At 38.8% G+C, this 20,149-nt stretch overlaps 4 protein-coding genes across 4 annotated transcripts; all 4 read right to left on the reverse strand.

Annotated features, from left to right (window-relative positions):
* Positions 1 to 3,338: 3,338 nt before the first annotated feature.
* Positions 3,339 to 4,317, reverse strand: LOC125381185 (acanthoscurrin-1-like). The gene is made up of 2 exons (XM_048397739.1): positions 3,676 to 4,317; positions 3,339 to 3,421 (listed from the first exon to the last, which is right to left on the reverse strand). The coding sequence occupies exons 1-2, from the start codon at positions 4,019 to 4,021 to the stop codon at positions 3,405 to 3,407; spliced, it is 363 nt and encodes a 120-aa protein (XP_048253696.1). The 5' UTR covers positions 4,022 to 4,317; the 3' UTR covers positions 3,339 to 3,404.
* A 3,486-nt stretch (positions 4,318 to 7,803) lies between these two features.
* Positions 7,804 to 8,782, reverse strand: LOC125381186 (acanthoscurrin-1-like). The gene is made up of 2 exons (XM_048397740.1): positions 8,141 to 8,782; positions 7,804 to 7,886 (listed from the first exon to the last, which is right to left on the reverse strand). The coding sequence occupies exons 1-2, from the start codon at positions 8,484 to 8,486 to the stop codon at positions 7,870 to 7,872; spliced, it is 363 nt and encodes a 120-aa protein (XP_048253697.1). The 5' UTR covers positions 8,487 to 8,782; the 3' UTR covers positions 7,804 to 7,869.
* A 3,486-nt stretch (positions 8,783 to 12,268) lies between these two features.
* On the reverse strand, positions 12,269 to 13,247 carry LOC125381183 (acanthoscurrin-1-like). The gene is made up of 2 exons (XM_048397737.1): positions 12,606 to 13,247; positions 12,269 to 12,351 (listed from the first exon to the last, which is right to left on the reverse strand). Exons 1-2 carry the CDS (start codon positions 12,949 to 12,951, stop codon positions 12,335 to 12,337), a joined length of 363 nt encoding a protein of 120 aa, XP_048253694.1. The 5' UTR covers positions 12,952 to 13,247; the 3' UTR covers positions 12,269 to 12,334.
* Positions 13,248 to 16,733: 3,486 nt separating this feature from the next.
* LOC125381182 (acanthoscurrin-1-like) lies at positions 16,734 to 17,712 on the reverse strand. The gene is made up of 2 exons (XM_048397735.1): positions 17,071 to 17,712; positions 16,734 to 16,816 (listed from the first exon to the last, which is right to left on the reverse strand). Exons 1-2 carry the CDS (start codon positions 17,414 to 17,416, stop codon positions 16,800 to 16,802), a joined length of 363 nt encoding a protein of 120 aa, XP_048253692.1. The 5' UTR covers positions 17,417 to 17,712; the 3' UTR covers positions 16,734 to 16,799.
* Between the last annotated feature and the right edge of the window lie 2,437 nt (positions 17,713 to 20,149).

Genomic DNA, 20,149 nt, shown 5'->3' on the forward strand with positions numbered 1-20,149 from the left:
CTTAATGGTGTAAAGTAAGCATTCTTTTCGCATCAAAGGGCCCGAGGTTATCACCCTACGGGTACACATGCGAGCTGGTATCCATGAACATCGATTAAGGAAGTACAAGACAACGTATATAAAGGTGGCAAACAGACACACTCTCTCTGGCATCGTCGAACTGCATTTCAAACAGTCCTCGATACTCAATGTTTAACCTATATTATTTAGGGGCGGTCGGGTAGCCTAGTGGTTAAAGCGTTCGCTCGTTACGCCGAAGACACGGGTTCGATTTCCGACATGGGTACAATGTGTGTAGCCCATTGCTGGTGTCCCCCGCCGTGATATTGCTGGAATATTGCTAAAAGTGGCGTAAAACCATACTCACTCACTCACTTTAACCTATATTAAGTAAATATTCGATAATGGTCTGAAAAGTGTGTATCCAGTAAATATATGATGTGGGAGCAACATACATCAGACATTATAATGCATCTGTGTGATACGACATAACATGAGACCAGAAAACTGACGCAACACACCAGTACAGCCTCGCCACAGTACAGCAGTAGCACTGTACCACACGAGGTCAACTATGCTAACCGTTTCCGTGTAATACAGCAGCCTGCTCACAAGAAAATAGCTTCTGCTGAATATACTGCAGAAGTCCCCAGATACTACATTATTCTCCCCGAATTTTATTTATCTTACTGCACAATAACTATAAACTACAACAGCTTTATTTCCTAACTGAAAGGGACATATATTGGTTTCTTCTCACAAAGGGACTGTCACTATGAATACTCACAACACCTTTATATGTGTGTAGTATCTGTTAAAAGCCGAAAGTACACCAGTGTCTTCTGAAAACATGATTGACATATGAACAACAGCTTGTTTTCTCGTCTTTGTTGACTTGTCTTTGTATGTGTTTGTGACGGTAGAACCGATGGGGCAGGATACGCTTACTTTTTGGCAACCGCCAGGTATCATCACTATCTGGTTGGTTAGTTGGTTGGTTGGTTGTTTAACGCTGCACTCAGCAATATATTACTGCTATATGACGGCGGTCTGTAAATAATCGAGTCTGGACCAGACAATCCAGTGATTAAAATCATTAGCATCGATCCACCCAATTGGGATCGATGACATGCATCAACCAAGTCAGCGAGCCTGACCACCCGATCCCGTTAGTCGCCTTTTACGACAAGCATAGTCACCTTTTACGGCAAGCATGGGTTGCTGAAGACCTATATATTCTACCCCGGAATCCACTATCTGATAGTCATTCATACGCACATGCTTGTGATCATTATAGTCGGAATCGTACAATGGTCTCTGCTTCGAGCAGAGCTTTCGAATGATTCTGAAAAGGGTTTTGTGGCGTTTATTTGCAACTGCGTTTCTTGAGAGAACTCTCTTATCTTCAACATATCATCTTGATAATTGTACACTTCATTATCAAGGAATTTGTGATAATACGAGCATCACTAAATTTGATATCTCAACTTTTATAGATAACGCCTGAATATTGATATAATAATCATTCAATGATGACCCTTTAACTACATAAATCGTCAACGACAGAGAATATTCAGGCTCGATTATCTGTTGAAACAGATTTCATTGGGTGTAAAAGGCAAGATTGTGCTAAAATGTATACTGAATATCAGTGATGTCACCAGGTGTTAGTGAATAGTTCATATTTGTTGGATGTTTCATGAGCTCCTCCGTCCGTTCCATCGTGTGCCAAATTGGGAGAATGTTGTCTTTTGACAATGTCTCAGCCATTCATACTTTTGCATATATACTTAATCACTGTTGCAAATAACTCACTTTAACGTGTTTTAATCTTCGGCTGAGTCTTAGGCCGTAAACATTAGAAGAAAGTATATAAATCGTCTCTACCCTTTACGTATGCCCTTGACATGATGAAGCAGTAGTGATAGTGATGATTGTGTTCTTTTAAGTCGTGTTTAGACCAAAACTCTTACCAAGAATAAAACACGCGCAAATCAGTTTGACAATGTGTAACTATATAAGGGTTGCCCAGAAAAACCGTACATCTAAAAGTAAAGACGTGTGTTTTCAGAAGAAAATGCTCTTAAAGTATAACACAAAGGTGTTTTCAAAGATAGACATGATCAAACGACTTGTTTTTACAGTCTGGTTGTTGTTATAAAGACTTATGACACGCTTTAAAGTTGGACCATTTATTCCGCTGAATTTCACTCTCTACAGTTACCAAATGCAATCTCCTTTGTATTGTTAAATGATTGTCACTTCTGCTTTGTAATCAAACAATAGGGATATATTAGCTATTTGTTTGTTCATTGTAATCTTCAATCCTACCAATCCAGTTCGGAATCTTCAAATTCGCGCTCTGATTTAATCAATATGTATTTTACAAATAGCGCCTACAGGGAAGGTGGTTAGTAAACACACAACTAAATATCTATATAGATACTTCTCCTATTAATTACATAAGCAGTATGCAAAATGTTAAATTGCATCATCAAATCAAGAAGTACATGTTTCATGGAAATTACAAATAATTCGTAGTTTGATAAGCTATACCCGGACAAGCGTATTTAATAGATACTTTTGAATTCAATCGTTTTGTTTGTGTAATTGATAAACTGTAAAGATATGTTATTGTCATGGAAATTCCAACTGTATGCATTCCCTTCTAACCAAAGCAGTAAGAATCTTGCAACATTTGTTTTGATGCTCTACATCACTATGGCTTTCGGGTTTGTTTTATTGCAGCAGCTCAGATATTATTTATACAAAGCGCCATAACAACATGTAGATTGTATTCTGAATACAACTTTCGCTCATTTTCAAGGACAGCGCACACATTTGCATTTCAATACAGTGCACACTGTCTACCCCTTGATACCGTCAATGACTGCTTTGACAAAAATTGACACGCCTGCTTATTTGTTTCGCTGCATGTTTTTAAAATGCAAATTGAAATACAGACAGCCAATTCCAGATATTATGGTACTTCAAATGGCTATCAAACCCTTTCCTGGCAGCCCAAATGATACATTCCCGTGAAACATGAACTCGGGTAAGTGACATTTGGTGGGAGATATATCAAGCATAAAATCCCTCCTCTTATCATCATGTCCGGTTTCCTCAGGAACTTAATAGCACATTTCAGTAGTTGATATCTTAGCTAGCAGTAAAACGCAATATCATTGAAGTGTGCTTGGATATTGGTCGACAACACGTACTATGTCCAGAGTTTACAATATGGAGAAACATAGATCACTCTTCCATTGTGAACATTCAATTCAGATTAAGATTTTCAAACAAATTTCAAGGCGTAAATAAATATGACAAGATTTTATTGAACCAATTCCATTGGTTTGAGAAAATACATAAATAGCCAGCATCACACTGCAGGTGATAATAACTCAATAATAGCCGATACCTGAAACAAAAAAATAGTAGAATAAAGTTGGGATGTATGGATAAGTCACAACGAAGTCTTGAAACTAGCTGCATGATAAACTATACCAAATATTAGAGAAAGCAGAGAATAGTTTTAAAGATGTTTTGTAAATGTCATCAGCTTTGTCGCTGAAAATAGTAATACCACATAGGTAAATTATGCAATTTTGCAAACGAGACTGGAGGTATATTTACGGATACGATAAACAAATGATATCATATTTTGTGAAATACCTTTTCCCAATCCAATTCCGTATCCTCCCATTCCGTAGAGACCACCATAGCCCCCGAGTCCTCCGTACAGACCTCCCATGCCGTATCCGTATTTGCCTCCGTATAGACCTCCCATGCCTCCGTATATACCTCCCATGCCTCCGTATAGACCTCCCATGCCTCCGTATAGACCTCCATAGCCTCCAAGACCTCCAAGACCTCCAAGGCCTCCGTACAATCCACCCATTCCGTAGCCAATTCCGCCCAGTCCTCCTTTCAACCCGCCAATTCCACCATACAGACCGGTAGGCTCGGCAAAGGCGGTAACAGCCAGGCAGGCAACAAGAGCGGCGACTATCTTCATCATTTTGAGTATCTATTGAGTAACGGGAAAATTATTGTCAAGAAAGGTAAAATAGCATGTTATCGTTACTCATCTGGTAAATTCAGTTCACACCACTCATTGTGAATTATGTTATCAGTTTTGCTTTCACCCGCATTCATATATTTCTCAATTTACAAGAACGTCTTATGTTACATATTCGGACTTTTATGAATTGGCTCAACATAAAGATTGAAAACAGCCTGATGCGCAGCAGATGAATCAAAAATTAAAAGTATACATATATATCACAAGCAAAATTTAAATTAGTACTTGCAGTTTGGTCTTTACTCGTATCTGTGTCTCAACGGCAGGTGAAGATAAGAGATGATGGAACAGTTTCCCCCGTCCTTTATATATACCATTTGTGAATTATACGTGATTGATTTACCTTGGGCTGACCACTTCCAGGTAAGTAACGCACCTCAGCTTAATGGTGTAAAGTAAGCATTCTTTTCGCATCAAAGGGCCCGAGGTTATCACCCTACGGGTACACATGCGAGCTGGTATCCATGAACATCGATTAAGGAAGTACAAGACAACGTATATAAAGGTGGCAAACAGACACACTCTCTCTGGCATCGTCGAACTGCATTTCAAACAGTCCTCGATACTCAATGTTTAACCTATATTATTTAGGGGCGGTCGGGTAGCCTAGTGGTTAAAGCGTTCGCTCGTTACGCCGAAGACACGGGTTCGATTTCCGACATGGGTACAATGTGTGTAGCCCATTGCTGGTGTCCCCCGCCGTGATATTGCTGGAATATTGCTAAAAGTGGCGTAAAACCATACTCACTCACTCACTTTAACCTATATTAAGTAAATATTCGATAATGGTCTGAAAAGTGTGTATCCAGTAAATATATGATGTGGGAGCAACATACATCAGACATTATAATGCATCTGTGTGATACGACATAACATGAGACCAGAAAACTGACGCAACACACCAGTACAGCCTCGCCACAGTACAGCAGTAGCACTGTACCACACGAGGTCAACTATGCTAACCGTTTCCGTGTAATACAGCAGCCTGCTCACAAGAAAATAGCTTCTGCTGAATATACTGCAGAAGTCCCCAGATACTACATTATTCTCCCCGAATTTTATTTATCTTACTGCACAATAACTATAAACTACAACAGCTTTATTTCCTAACTGAAAGGGACATATATTGGTTTCTTCTCACAAAGGGACTGTCACTATGAATACTCACAACACCTTTATATGTGTGTAGTATCTGTTAAAAGCCGAAAGTACACCAGTGTCTTCTGAAAACATGATTGACATATGAACAACAGCTTGTTTTCTCGTCTTTGTTGACTTGTCTTTGTATGTGTTTGTGACGGTAGAACCGATGGGGCAGGATACGCTTACTTTTTGGCAACCGCCAGGTATCATCACTATCTGGTTGGTTAGTTGGTTGGTTGGTTGTTTAACGCTGCACTCAGCAATATATTACTGCTATATGACGGCGGTCTGTAAATAATCGAGTCTGGACCAGACAATCCAGTGATTAAAATCATTAGCATCGATCCACCCAATTGGGATCGATGACATGCATCAACCAAGTCAGCGAGCCTGACCACCCGATCCCGTTAGTCGCCTTTTACGACAAGCATAGTCACCTTTTACGGCAAGCATGGGTTGCTGAAGACCTATATATTCTACCCCGGAATCCACTATCTGATAGTCATTCATACGCACATGCTTGTGATCATTATAGTCGGAATCGTACAATGGTCTCTGCTTCGAGCAGAGCTTTCGAATGATTCTGAAAAGGGTTTTGTGGCGTTTATTTGCAACTGCGTTTCTTGAGAGAACTCTCTTATCTTCAACATATCATCTTGATAATTGTACACTTCATTATCAAGGAATTTGTGATAATACGAGCATCACTAAATTTGATATCTCAACTTTTAAAGATAACGCCTGAATATTGATATAATAATCATTCAATGATGACCCTTTAACTACATAAATCGTCAACGACAGAGAATATTCAGGCTCGATTATCTGTTGAAACAGATTTCATTGGGTGTAAAAGGCAAGATTGTGCTAAAATGTATACTGAATATCAGTGATGTCACCAGGTGTTAGTGAATAGTTCATATTTGTTGGATGTTTCATGAGCTCCTCCGTCCGTTCCATCGTGTGCCAAATTGGGAGAATGTTGTCTTTTGACAATGTCTCAGCCATTCATACTTTTGCATATATACTTAATCACTGTTGCAAATAACTCACTTTAACGTGTTTTAATCTTCGGCTGAGTCTTAGGTCGTAAACATTAGAAGAAAGTATATAAATCGTCTCTACCCTTTACGTATGCCCTTGACATGATGAAGCAGTAGTGATAGTGATGATTGTGTTCTTTTAAGTCGTGTTTAGACCAAAACTCTTACCAAGAATAAAACACGCGCAAATCAGTTTGACAATGTGTAACTATATAAGGGTTGCCCAGAAAAACCGTACATCTAAAAGTAAAGACGTGTGTTTTCAGAAGAAAATGCTCTTAAAGTATAACACAAAGGTGTTTTCAAAGATAGACATGATCAAACGACTTGTTTTTACAGTCTGGTTGTTGTTATAAAGACTTATGACACGCTTTAAAGTTGGACCATTTATTCCGCTGAATTTCACTCTCTACAGTTACCAAATGCAATCTCCTTTGTATTGATAAATGATTGTCACTTCTGCTTTGTAATCAAACAATAGGGATATATTAGCTATTTGTTTGTTCATTGTAATCTTCAATCCTACCAATCCAGTTCGGAATCTTCAAATTCGCGCTCTGATTTAATCAATATGTATTTTACAAATAGCGCCTACAGGGAAGGTGGTTAGTAAACACACAACTAAATATCTATATAGATACTTCTCCTATTAATTACATAAGCAGTATGCAAAATGTTAAATTGCATCATCAAATCAAGAAGTACATGTTTGATGGAAATTACAAATAATTCGTAGTTTGATAAGCTATACCCGGACAAGCGTATTTAATAGATACTTTTGAATTCAATCGTTTTGTTTGTGTAATTGATAAACTGTAAAGATATGTTATTGTCATGGAAATTCCAACTGTATGCATTCCCTTCTAACCAAAGCAGTAAGAATCTTGCAACATTTGTTTTGATGCTCTACATCACTATGGCTTTCGGGTTTGTTTTATTGCAGCAGCTCAGATATTATTTATACAAAGCGCCATAACAACATGTAGATTGTATTCTGAATACAACTTTCGCTCATTTTCAAGGACAGCGCACACATTTGCATTTCAATACAGTGCACACTGTCTACCCCTTGATACCGTCAATGACTGCTTTGACAAAAATTGACACGCCTGCTTATTTGTTTCGCTGCATGTTTTTAAAATGCAAATTGAAATACAGACAGCCAATTCCAGATATTATGGTACTTCAAATGTCCATCAAACCCTTTCCTGGCAGCCCAAATGATACATTCCCGTGAAACATGAACTCGGGTAAGTGACATTTGGTGGGAGATATATCAAGCATAAAATCCCTCCTCTTATCATCATGTCCGGTTTCCTCAGGAACTTAATAGCACATTTCAGTAGTTGATATCTTAGCTAGCAGTAAAACGCAATATCATTGAAGTGTGCTTGGATATTGGTCGACAACACGTACTATGTCCAGAGTTTACAATATGGAGAAACATAGATCACTCTTCCATTGTGAACATTCAATTCAGATTAAGATTTTCAAACAAATTTCAAGGCGTAAATAAATATGACAAGATTTTATTGAACCAATTCCATTGGTTTGAGAAAATACATAAATAGCCAGCATCACACTGCAGGTGATAATAACTCAATAATAGCCGATACCTGAAACAAAAAAATAGTAGAATAAAGTTGGGATGTATGGATAAGTCACAACGAAGTCTTGAAACTAGCTGCATGATAAACTATACCAAATATTAGAGAAAGCAGAGAATAGTTTTAAAGATGTTTTGTAAATGTCATCAGCTTTGTCGCTGAAAATAGTAATACCACATAGGTAAATTATGCAATTTTGCAAACGAGACTGGAGGTATATTTACGGATACGATAAACAAATGATATCATATTTTGTGAAATACCTTTTCCCAATCCAATTCCGTATCCTCCCATTCCGTAGAGACCACCATAGCCCCCGAGTCCTCCGTACAGACCTCCCATGCCGTATCCGTATTTGCCTCCGTATAGACCTCCCATGCCTCCGTATATACCTCCCATGCCTCCGTATAGACCTCCCATGCCTCCGTATAGACCTCCATAGCCTCCAAGACCTCCAAGACCTCCAAGGCCTCCGTACAATCCACCCATTCCGTAGCCAATTCCGCCCAGTCCTCCTTTCAACCCGCCAATTCCACCATACAGACCGGTAGGCTCGGCAAAGGCGGTAACAGCCAGGCAGGCAACAAGAGCGGCGACTATCTTCATCATTTTGAGTATCTATTGAGTAACGGGAAAATTATTGTCAAGAAAGGTAAAATAGCATGTTATCGTTACTCATCTGGTAAATTCAGTTCACACCACTCATTGTGAATTATGTTATCAGTTTTGCTTTCACCCGCATTCATATATTTCTCAATTTACAAGAACGTCTTATGTTACATATTCGGACTTTTATGAATTGGCTCAACATAAAGATTGAAAACAGCCTGATGCGCAGCAGATGAATCAAAAATTAAAAGTATACATATATATCACAAGCAAAATTTAAATTAGTACTTGCAGTTTGGTCTTTACTCGTATCTGTGTCTCAACGGCAGGTGAAGATAAGAGATGATGGAACAGTTTCCCCCGTCCTTTATATATACCATTTGTGAATTATACGTGATTGATTTACCTTGGGCTGACCACTTCCAGGTAAGTAACGCACCTCAGCTTAATGGTGTAAAGTAAGCATTCTTTTCGCATCAAAGGGCCCGAGGTTATCACCCTACGGGTACACATGCGAGCTGGTATCCATGAACATCGATTAAGGAAGTACAAGACAACGTATATAAAGGTGGCAAACAGACACACTCTCTCTGGCATCGTCGAACTGCATTTCAAACAGTCCTCGATACTCAATGTTTAACCTATATTATTTAGGGGCGGTCGGGTAGCCTAGTGGTTAAAGCGTTCGCTCGTTACGCCGAAGACACGGGTTCGATTTCCGACATGGGTACAATGTGTGTAGCCCATTGCTGGTGTCCCCCGCCGTGATATTGCTGGAATATTGCTAAAAGTGGCGTAAAACCATACTCACTCACTCACTTTAACCTATATTAAGTAAATATTCGATAATGGTCTGAAAAGTGTGTATCCAGTAAATATATGATGTGGGAGCAACATACATCAGACATTATAATGCATCTGTGTGATACGACATAACATGAGACCAGAAAACTGACGCAATACACCAGTACAGCCTCGCCACAGTACAGCAGTAGCACTGTACCACACGAGGTCAACTATGCTAACCGTTTCCGTGTAATACAGCAGCCTGCTCACAAGAAAATAGCTTCTGCTGAATATACTGCAGAAGTCCCCAGATACTACATTATTCTCCCCGAATTTTATTTATCTTACTGCACAATAACTATAAACTACAACAGCTTTATTTCCTAACTGAAAGGGACATATATTGGTTTCTTCTCACAAAGGGACTGTCACTATGAATACTCACAACACCTTTATATGTGTGTAGTATCTGTTAAAAGCCGAAAGTACACCAGTGTCTTCTGAAAACATGATTGACATATGAACAACAGCTTGTTTTCTCGTCTTTGTTGACTTGTCTTTGTATGTGTTTGTGACGGTAGAACCGATGGGGCAGGATACGCTTACTTTTTGGCAACCGCCAGGTATCATCACTATCTGGTTGGTTAGTTGGTTGGTTGGTTGTTTAACGCTGCACTCAGCAATATATTACTGCTATATGACGGCGGTCTGTAAATAATCGAGTCTGGACCAGACAATCCAGTGATTAAAATCATTAGCATCGATCCACCCAATTGGGATCGATGACATGCATCAACCAAGTCAGCGAGCCTGACCACCCGATCCCGTTAGTCGCCTTTTACGACAAGCATAGTCACCTTTTACGGCAAGCATGGGTTGCTGAAGACCTATATATTCTACCCCGGAATCCACTATCTGATAGTCATTCATACGCACATGCTTGTGATCATTATAGTCGGAATCGTACAATGGTCTCTGCTTCGAGCAGAGCTTTCGAATGATTCTGAAAAGGGTTTTGTGGCGTTTATTTGCAACTGCGTTTCTTGAGAGAACTCTCTTATCTTCAACATATCATCTTGATAATTGTACACTTCATTATCAAGGAATTTGTGATAATACGAGCATCACTAAATTTGATATCTCAACTTTTAAAGATAACGCCTGAATATTGATATAATAATCATTCAATGATGACCCTTTAACTACATAAATCGTCAACGACAGAGAATATTCAGGCTCGATTATCTGTTGAAACAGATTTCATTGGGTGTAAAAGGCAAGATTGTGCTAAAATGTATACTGAATATCAGTGATGTCACCAGGTGTTAGTGAATAGTTCATATTTGTTGGATGTTTCATGAGCTCCTCCGTCCGTTCCATCGTGTGCCAAATTGGGAGAATGTTGTCTTTTGACAATGTCTCAGCCATTCATACTTTTGCATATATACTTAATCACTGTTGCAAATAACTCACTTTAACGTGTTTTAATCTTCGGCTGAGTCTTAGGTCGTAAACATTAGAAGAAAGTATATAAATCGTCTCTACCCTTTACGTATGCCCTTGACATGATGAAGCAGTAGTGATAGTGATGATTGTGTTCTTTTAAGTCGTGTTTAGACCAAAACTCTTACCAAGAATAAAACACGCGCAAATCAGTTTGACAATGTGTAACTATATAAGGGTTGCCCAGAAAAACCGTACATCTAAAAGTAAAGACGTGTGTTTTCAGAAGAAAATGCTCTTAAAGTATAACACAAAGGTGTTTTCAAAGATAGACATGATCAAACGACTTGTTTTTACAGTCTGGTTGTTGTTATAAAGACTTATGACACGCTTTAAAGTTGGACCATTTATTCCGCTGAATTTCACTCTCTACAGTTACCAAATGCAATCTCCTTTGTATTGATAAATGATTGTCACTTCTGCTTTGTAATCAAACAATAGGGATATATTAGCTATTTGTTTGTTCATTGTAATCTTCAATCCTACCAATCCAGTTCGGAATCTTCAAATTCGCGCTCTGATTTAATCAATATGTATTTTACAAATAGCGCCTACAGGGAAGGTGGTTAGTAAACACACAACTAAATATCTATATAGATACTTCTCCTATTAATTACATAAGCAGTATGCAAAATGTTAAATTGCATCATCAAATCAAGAAGTACATGTTTCATGGAAATTACAAATAATTCGTAGTTTGATAAGCTATACCCGGACAAGCGTATTTAATAGATACTTTTGAATTCAATCGTTTTGTTTGTGTAATTGATAACCTGTAAAGATATGTTATTGTCATGGAAATTCCAACTGTATGCATTCCCTTCTAACCAAAGCAGTAAGAATCTTGCAACATTTGTTTTGATGCTCTACATCACTATGGCTTTCGGGTTTGTTTTATTGCAGCAGCTCAGATATTATTTATACAAAGCGCCATAACAACATGTAGATTGTATTCTGAATACAACTTTCGCTCATTTTCAAGGACAGCGCACACATTTGCATTTCAATACAGTGCACACTGTCTACCCCTTGATACCGTCAATGACTGCTTTGACAAAAATTGACACGCCTGCTTATTTGTTTCGCTGCATGTTTTTAAAATGCAAATTGAAATACAGACAGCCAATTCCAGATATTATGGTACTTCAAATGGCCATCAAACCCTTTCCTGGCAGCCCAAATGATACATTCCCGTGAAACATGAACTCGGGTAAGTGACATTTGGTGGGAGATATATCAAGCATAAAATCCCTCCTCTTATCATCATGTCCGGTTTCCTCAGGAACTTAATAGCACATTTCAGTAGTTGATATCTTAGCTAGCAGTAAAACGCAATATCATTGAAGTGTGCTTGGATATTGGTCGACAACACGTACTATGTCCAGAGTTTACAATATGGAGAAACATAGATCACTCTTCCATTGTGAACATTCAATTCAGATTAAGATTTTCAAACAAATTTCAAGGCGTAAATAAATATGACAAGATTTTATTGAACCAATTCCATTGGTTTGAGAAAATACATAAATAGCCAGCATCACACTGCAGGTGATAATAACTCAATAATAGCCGATACCTGAAACAAAAAAATAGTAGAATAAAGTTGGGATGTATGGATAAGTCACAACGAAGTCTTGAAACTAGCTGCATGATAAACTATACCAAATATTAGAGAAAGCAGAGAATAGTTTTAAAGATGTTTTGTAAATGTCATCAGCTTTGTCGCTGAAAATAGTAATACCACATAGGTAAATTATGCAATTTTGCAAACGAGACTGGAGGTATATTTACGGATACGATAAACAAATGATATCATATTTTGTGAAATACCTTTTCCCAATCCAATTCCGTATCCTCCCATTCCGTAGAGACCACCATAGCCCCCGAGTCCTCCGTACAGACCTCCCATGCCGTATCCGTATTTGCCTCCGTATAGACCTCCCATGCCTCCGTATATACCTCCCATGCCTCCGTATAGACCTCCCATGCCTCCGTATAGACCTCCATAGCCTCCAAGACCTCCAAGACCTCCAAGGCCTCCGTACAATCCACCCATTCCGTAGCCAATTCCGCCCAGTCCTCCTTTCAACCCGCCAATTCCACCATACAGACCGGTAGGCTCGGCAAAGGCGGTAACAGCCAGGCAGGCAACAAGAGCGGCGACTATCTTCATCATTTTGAGTATCTATTGAGTAACGGGAAAATTATTGTCAAGAAAGGTAAAATAGCATGTTATCGTTACTCATCTGGTAAATTCAGTTCACACCACTCATTGTGAATTATGTTATCAGTTTTGCTTTCACCCGCATTCATATATTTCTCAATTTACAAGAACGTCTTATGTTACATATTCGGACTTTTATGAATTGGCTCAACATAAAGATTGAAAACAGCCTGATGCGCAGCAGATGAATCAAAAATTAAAAGTATACATATATATCACAAGCAAAATTTAAATTAGTACTTGCAGTTTGGTCTTTACTCGTATCTGTGTCTCAACGGCAGGTGAAGATAAGAGATGATGGAACAGTTTCCCCCGTCCTTTATATATACCATTTGTGAATTATACGTGATTGATTTACCTTGGGCTGACCACTTCCAGGTAAGTAACGCACCTCAGCTTAATGGTGTAAAGTAAGCATTCTTTTCGCATCAAAGGGCCCGAGGTTATCACCCTACGGGTACACATGCGAGCTGGTATCCATGAACATCGATTAAGGAAGTACAAGACAACGTATATAAAGGTGGCAAACAGACACACTCTCTCTGGCATCGTCGAACTGCATTTCAAACAGTCCTCGATACTCAATGTTTAACCTATATTATTTAGGGGCGGTCGGGTAGCCTAGTGGTTAAAGCGTTCGCTCGTTACGCCGAAGACACGGGTTCGATTTCCGACATGGGTACAATGTGTGTAGCCCATTGCTGGTGTCCCCCGCCGTGATATTGCTGGAATATTGCTAAAAGTGGCGTAAAACCATACTCACTCACTCACTTTAACCTATATTAAGTAAATATTCGATAATGGTCTGAAAAGTGTGTATCCAGTAAATATATGATGTGGGAGCAACATACATCAGACATTATAATGCATCTGTGTGATACGACATAACATGAGACCAGAAAACTGACGCAACACACCAGTACAGCCTCGCCACAGTACAGCAGTAGCACTGTACCACACGAGGTCAACTATGCTAACCGTTTCCGTGTAATACAGCAGCCTGCTCACAAGAAAATAGCTTCTGCTGAATATACTGCAGAAGTCCCCAGATACTACATTATTCTCCCCGAATTTTATTTATCTTACTGCACAATAACTATAAACTACAACAGCTTTATTTCCTAACTGAAAGGGACATATATTGGTTTCTTCTCACAAAGGGACTGTCACTATGAATACTCACAACACCTTTATATGTGTGTAGTATCTGTTAAAAGCCGAAAGTACACCAGTGTCTTCTGAAAACATGATTGACATATGAACAACAGCTTGTTTTCTCGTCTTTGTTGACTTGTCTTTGTATGTGTTTGTGACGGTAGAACCGATGGGGCAGGATACGCTTACTTTTTGGCAACCGCCAGGTATCATCACTATCTGGTTGGTTAGTTGGTTGGTTGGTTGTTTAACGCTGCACTCAGCAATATATTACTGCTATATGACGGCGGTCTGTAAATAATCGAGTCTGGACCAGACAATCCAGTGATTAAAATCATTAGCATCGATCCACCCAATTGGGATCGATGACATGCATCAACCAAGTCAGCGAGCCTGACCACCCGATCCCGTTAGTCGCCTTTTACGACAAGCATAGTCACCTTTTACGGCAAGCATGGGTTGCTGAAGACCTATATATTCTACCCCGGAATCCACTATCTGATAGTCATTCATACGCACATGCTTGTGATCATTATAGTCGGAATCGTACAATGGTCTCTGCTTCGAGCAGAGCTTTCGAATGATTCTGAAAAGGGTTTTGTGGCGTTTATTTGCAACTGCGTTTCTTGAGAGAACTCTCTTATCTTCAACATATCATCTTGATAATTGTACACTTCATTATCAAGGAATTTGTGATAATACGAGCATCACTAAATTTGATATCTCAACTTTTATAGATAACGCCTGAATATTGATATAATAATCATTCAATGATGACCCTTCAACTACATAAATCGTCAACGACAGAGAATATTCAGGCTCGATTATCTGTTGAAACAGATTTCATTGGGTGTAAAAGGCAAGATTGTGCTAAAATGTATACTGAATATCAGTGATGTCACCAGGTGTTAGTGAATAGTTCATATTTGTTGGATGTTTCATGAGCTCCTCCGTCCGTTCCATCGTGTGCCAAATTGGGAGAATGTTGTCTTTTGACAATGTCTCAGCCATTCATACTTTTGCATATATACTTAATCACTGTTGCAAATAACTCACTTTAACGTGTTTTAATCTTCGGCTGAGTCTTAGGTCGTAAACATTAGAAGAAAGTATATAAATCGTCTCTACCCTTTACGTATGCCCTTGACATGATGAAGCAGTAGTGATAGTGATGATTGTGTTCTTTTAAGTCGTGTTTAGACCAAAACTCTTACCAAGAATAAAACACGCGCAAATCAGTTTGACAATGTGTAACTATATAAGGGTTGCCCAGAAAAACCGTACATCTAAAAGTAAAGACGTGTGTTTTCAGAAGAAAATGCTCTTAAAGTATAACACAAAGGTGTTTTCAAAGATAGACATGATCAAACGACTTGTTTTTACAGTCTGGTTGTTGTTATAAAGACTTATGACACGCTTTAAAGTTGGACCATTTATTCCGCTGAATTTCACTCTCTACAGTTACCAAATGCAATCTCCTTTGTATTGATAAATGATTGTCACTTCTGCTTTGTAATCAAACAATAGGGATATATTAGCTATTTGTTTGTTCATTGTAATCTTCAATCCTACCAATCCAGTTCGGAATCTTCAAATTCGCGCTCTGATTTAATCAATATGTATTTTACAAATAGCGCCTACAGGGAAGGTGGTTAGTAAACACACAACTAAATATCTATATAGATACTTCTCCTATTAATTACATAAGCAGTATGCAAAATGTTAAATTGCATCATCAAATCAAGAAGTACATGTTTGATGGAAATTACAAATAATTCGTAGTTTGATAAGCTATACCCGGACAAGCGTATTTAATAGATACTTTTGAATTCAATCGTTTTGTTTGTGTAATTGATAAACTGTAAAGATATGTTATTGTCATGGAAATTCCAACTGTATGCATTCCCTTCTAACCAAAGCAGTAAGAATCTTGCAACATTTGTTTTGATGCTCTACATCACTATGGCTTTCGGGTTTGTTTTATTGCAGCAGCTCAGATATTATTTATACAAAGCGCCATAACAACATGTAGATTGTATTCTGAATACAACTTTCGCTCATTTTCAAGGACAGCGCACACATTTGCATTTCAATACAGTGCACACTGTCTACCCCTTGATACCGTCAATGACTGCTTTGACAAAAATTGACACGCCTGCTTATTTGTTTCGCTGCATGTTTTTAAAATGCAAATTGAAATACAGACAGCCAATTCCAGATATTATGGTACTTCAAATGGCCATCAAACCCTTTCCTGGCAGCCCAAATGATACATTCCCGTGAAACATGAACTCGGGTAAGTGACATTTGGTGGGAGATATATCAAGCATAAAATCCCTCCTCTTATCATCATGTCCGGTTTCCTCAGGAACTTAATAGCACATTTCAGTAGTTGATATCTTAGCTAGCAGTAAAACGCAATATCATTGAAGTGTGCTTGGATATTGGTCGACAACACGTACTATGTCCAGAGTTTACAATATGGAGAAACATAGATCACTCTTCCATTGTGAACATTCAATTCAGATTAAGATTTTCAAACAAATTTCAAGGCGTAAATAAATATGACAAGATTTTATTGAACCAATTCCATTGGTTTGAGAAAATACATAAATAGCCAGCATCACACTGCAGGTGATAATAACTCAATAATAGCCGATACCTGAAACAAAAAAATAGTAGAATAAAGTTGGGATGTATGGATAAGTCACAACGAAGTCTTGAAACTAGCTGCATGATAAACTATACCAAATATTAGAGAAAGCAGAGAATAGTTTTAAAGATGTTTTGTAAATGTCATCAGCTTTGTCGCTGAAAATAGTAATACCACATAGGTAAATTATGCAATTTTGCAAACGAGACTGGAGGTATATTTACGGATACGATAAACAAATGATATCATATTTTGTGAAATACCTTTTCCCAATCCAATTCCGTATCCTCCCATTCCGTAGAGACCACCATAGCCCCCGAGTCCTCCGTACAGACCTCCCATGCCGTATCCGTATTTGCCTCCGTATAGACCTCCCATGCCTCCGTATATACCTCCCATGCCTCCGTATAGACCTCCCATGCCTCCGTATAGACCTCCATAGCCTCCAAGACCTCCAAGACCTCCAAGGCCTCCGTACAATCCACCCATTCCGTAGCCAATTCCGCCCAGTCCTCCTTTCAACCCGCCAATTCCACCATACAGACCGGTAGGCTCGGCAAAGGCGGTAACAGCCAGGCAGGCAACAAGAGCGGCGACTATCTTCATCATTTTGAGTATCTATTGAGTAACGGGAAAATTATTGTCAAGAAAGGTAAAATAGCATGTTATCGTTACTCATCTGGTAAATTCAGTTCACACCACTCATTGTGAATTATGTTATCAGTTTTGCTTTCACCCGCATTCATATATTTCTCAATTTACAAGAACGTCTTATGTTACATATTCGGACTTTTATGAATTGGCTCAACATAAAGATTGAAAACAGCCTGATGCGCAGCAGATGAATCAAAAATTAAAAGTATACATATATATCACAAGCAAAATTTAAATTAGTACTTGCAGTTTGGTCTTTACTCGTATCTGTGTCTCAACGGCAGGTGAAGATAAGAGATGATGGAACAGTTTCCCCCGTCCTTTATATATACCATTTGTGAATTATACGTGATTGATTTACCTTGGGCTGACCACTTCCAGGTAAGTAACACACCTCAGCTTAATGGTGTAAAGTAAGCATTCTTTTCGCATCAAAGGGCCCGAGGTTATCACCCTACGGGTACACATGCGAGCTGGTATCCATGAACATCGATTAAGGAAGTACAAGACAACGTATATAAAGGTGGCAAACAGACACACTCTCTCTGGCATCGTCGAACTGCATTTCAAACAGTCCTCGATACTCAATGTTTAACCTATATTATTTAGGGGCGGTCGGGTAGCCTAGTGGTTAAAGCGTTCGCTCGTTACGCCGAAGACACGGGTTCGATTTCCGACATGGGTACAATGTGTGTAGCCCATTGCTGGTGTCCCCCGCCGTGATATTGCTGGAATATTGCTAAAAGTGGCGTAAAACCATACTCACTCACTCACTTTAACCTATATTAAGTAAATATTCGATAATGGTCTGAAAAGTGTGTATCCAGTAAATATATGATGTGGGAGCAACATACATCAGACATTATAATGCATCTGTGTGATACGACATAACATGAGACCAGAAAACTGACGCAACACACCAGTACAGCCTCGCCACAGTACAGCAGTAGCACTGTACCACACGAGGTCAACTATGCTAACCGTTTCCGTGTAATACAGCAGCCTGCTCACAAGAAAATAGCTTCTGCTGAATATACTGCAGAAGTCCCCAGATACTACATTATTCTCCCCGAATTTTATTTATCTTACTGCACAATAACTATAAACTACAACAGCTTTATTTCCTAACTGAAAGGGACATATATTGGTTTCTTCTCACAAAGGGACTGTCACTATGAATACTCACAACACCTTTATATGTGTGTAGTATCTGTTAAAAGCCGAAAGTACACCAGTGTCTTCTGAAAACATGATTGACATATGAACAACAGCTTGTTTTCTCGTCTTTGTTGACTTGTCTTTGTATGTGTTTGTGACGGTAGAACCGATGGGGCAGGATACGCTTACTTTTTGGCAACCGCCAGGTATCATCACTATCTGGTTGGTTAGTTGGTTGGTTGGTTGTTTAACGCTGCACTCAGCAATATATTACTGCTATATGACGGCGGTCTGTAAATAATCGAGTCTGGACCAGACAATCCAGTGATTAAAATCATTAGCATCGATCCACCCAATTGGGATCGATGACATGCATCAACCAAGTCAGCGAGCCTGACCACCCGATCCCGTTAGTCGCCTTTTACGACAAGCATAGTCACCTTTTACGGCAAGCATGGGTTGCTGAAGACCTATATATTCTACCCCGGAATCCACTATCTGATAGTCATTCATACGCACATGCTTGTGATCATTATAGTCGGAATCGTACAATGGTCTCTGCTTCGAGCAGAGCTTTCGAATGATTCTGAAAAGGGTTTTGTGGCGTTTATTTGCAACTGCGTTTCTTGAGAGATCTCTCTTATCTTCAACATATCATCTTGATAATTGTACACTTCATTATCAAGGAATTTGTGATAATACGAGCATCACTAAATTTGATATCTCAACTTTTATAGATAACGCCTGAATATTGATATAATAATCATTCAATGATGACCCTTTAACTACATAAATCGTCAACGACAGAGAATATTCAGGCTCGATTATCTGTTGAAACAGATTTCATTGGGTGTAAAAGGCAAGATTGTGCTAAAATGTATACTGAATATCAGTGATGTCACCAGGTGTTAGTGAATAGTTCATATTTGTTGGATGTTTCATGAGCTCCTCCGTCCGTTCCATCGTGTGCCAAATTGGGAGAATGTTGTCTTTTGACAATGTCTCAGCCATTCATACTTTTGCATATATACTTAATCACTGTTGCAAATAACTCACTTTAACGTGTTTTAATCTTCGGCTGAGTCTTAGGTCGTAAACATTAGAAGAAAGTATATAAATCGTCTCTACCCTTTACGTATGCCCTTGACATGATGAAGCAGTAGTGATAGTGATGATTGTGTTCTTTTAAGTCGTGTTTAGACCAAAACTCTTACCAAGAATAAAACACGCGCAAATCAGTTTGACAATGTGTAACTATATAAGGGTTGCCCAGAAAAACCGTACATCTAAAAGTAAAGACGTGTGTTTTCAGAAGAAAATGCTCTTAAAGTATAACACAAAGGTGTTTTCAAAGATAGACATGATCAAACGACTTGTTTTTACAGTCTGGTTGTTGTTATAAAGACTTATGACACGCTTTAAAGTTGGACCATTTATTCCGCTGAATTTCACTCTCTACAGTTACCAAATGCAATCTCCTTTGTATTGATAAATGATTGTCACTTCTGCTTTGTAATCAAACAATAGGGA

The sequence above is a fragment of the Haliotis rufescens genome, unplaced genomic scaffold (assembly GCF_023055435.1).
Source record: "Haliotis rufescens isolate VD_foot unplaced genomic scaffold, xgHalRufe1.0.p SCAF_17, whole genome shotgun sequence".
NCBI classification, from domain to species: Eukaryota; Metazoa; Mollusca; class Gastropoda; order Lepetellida; family Haliotidae; genus Haliotis; species Haliotis rufescens.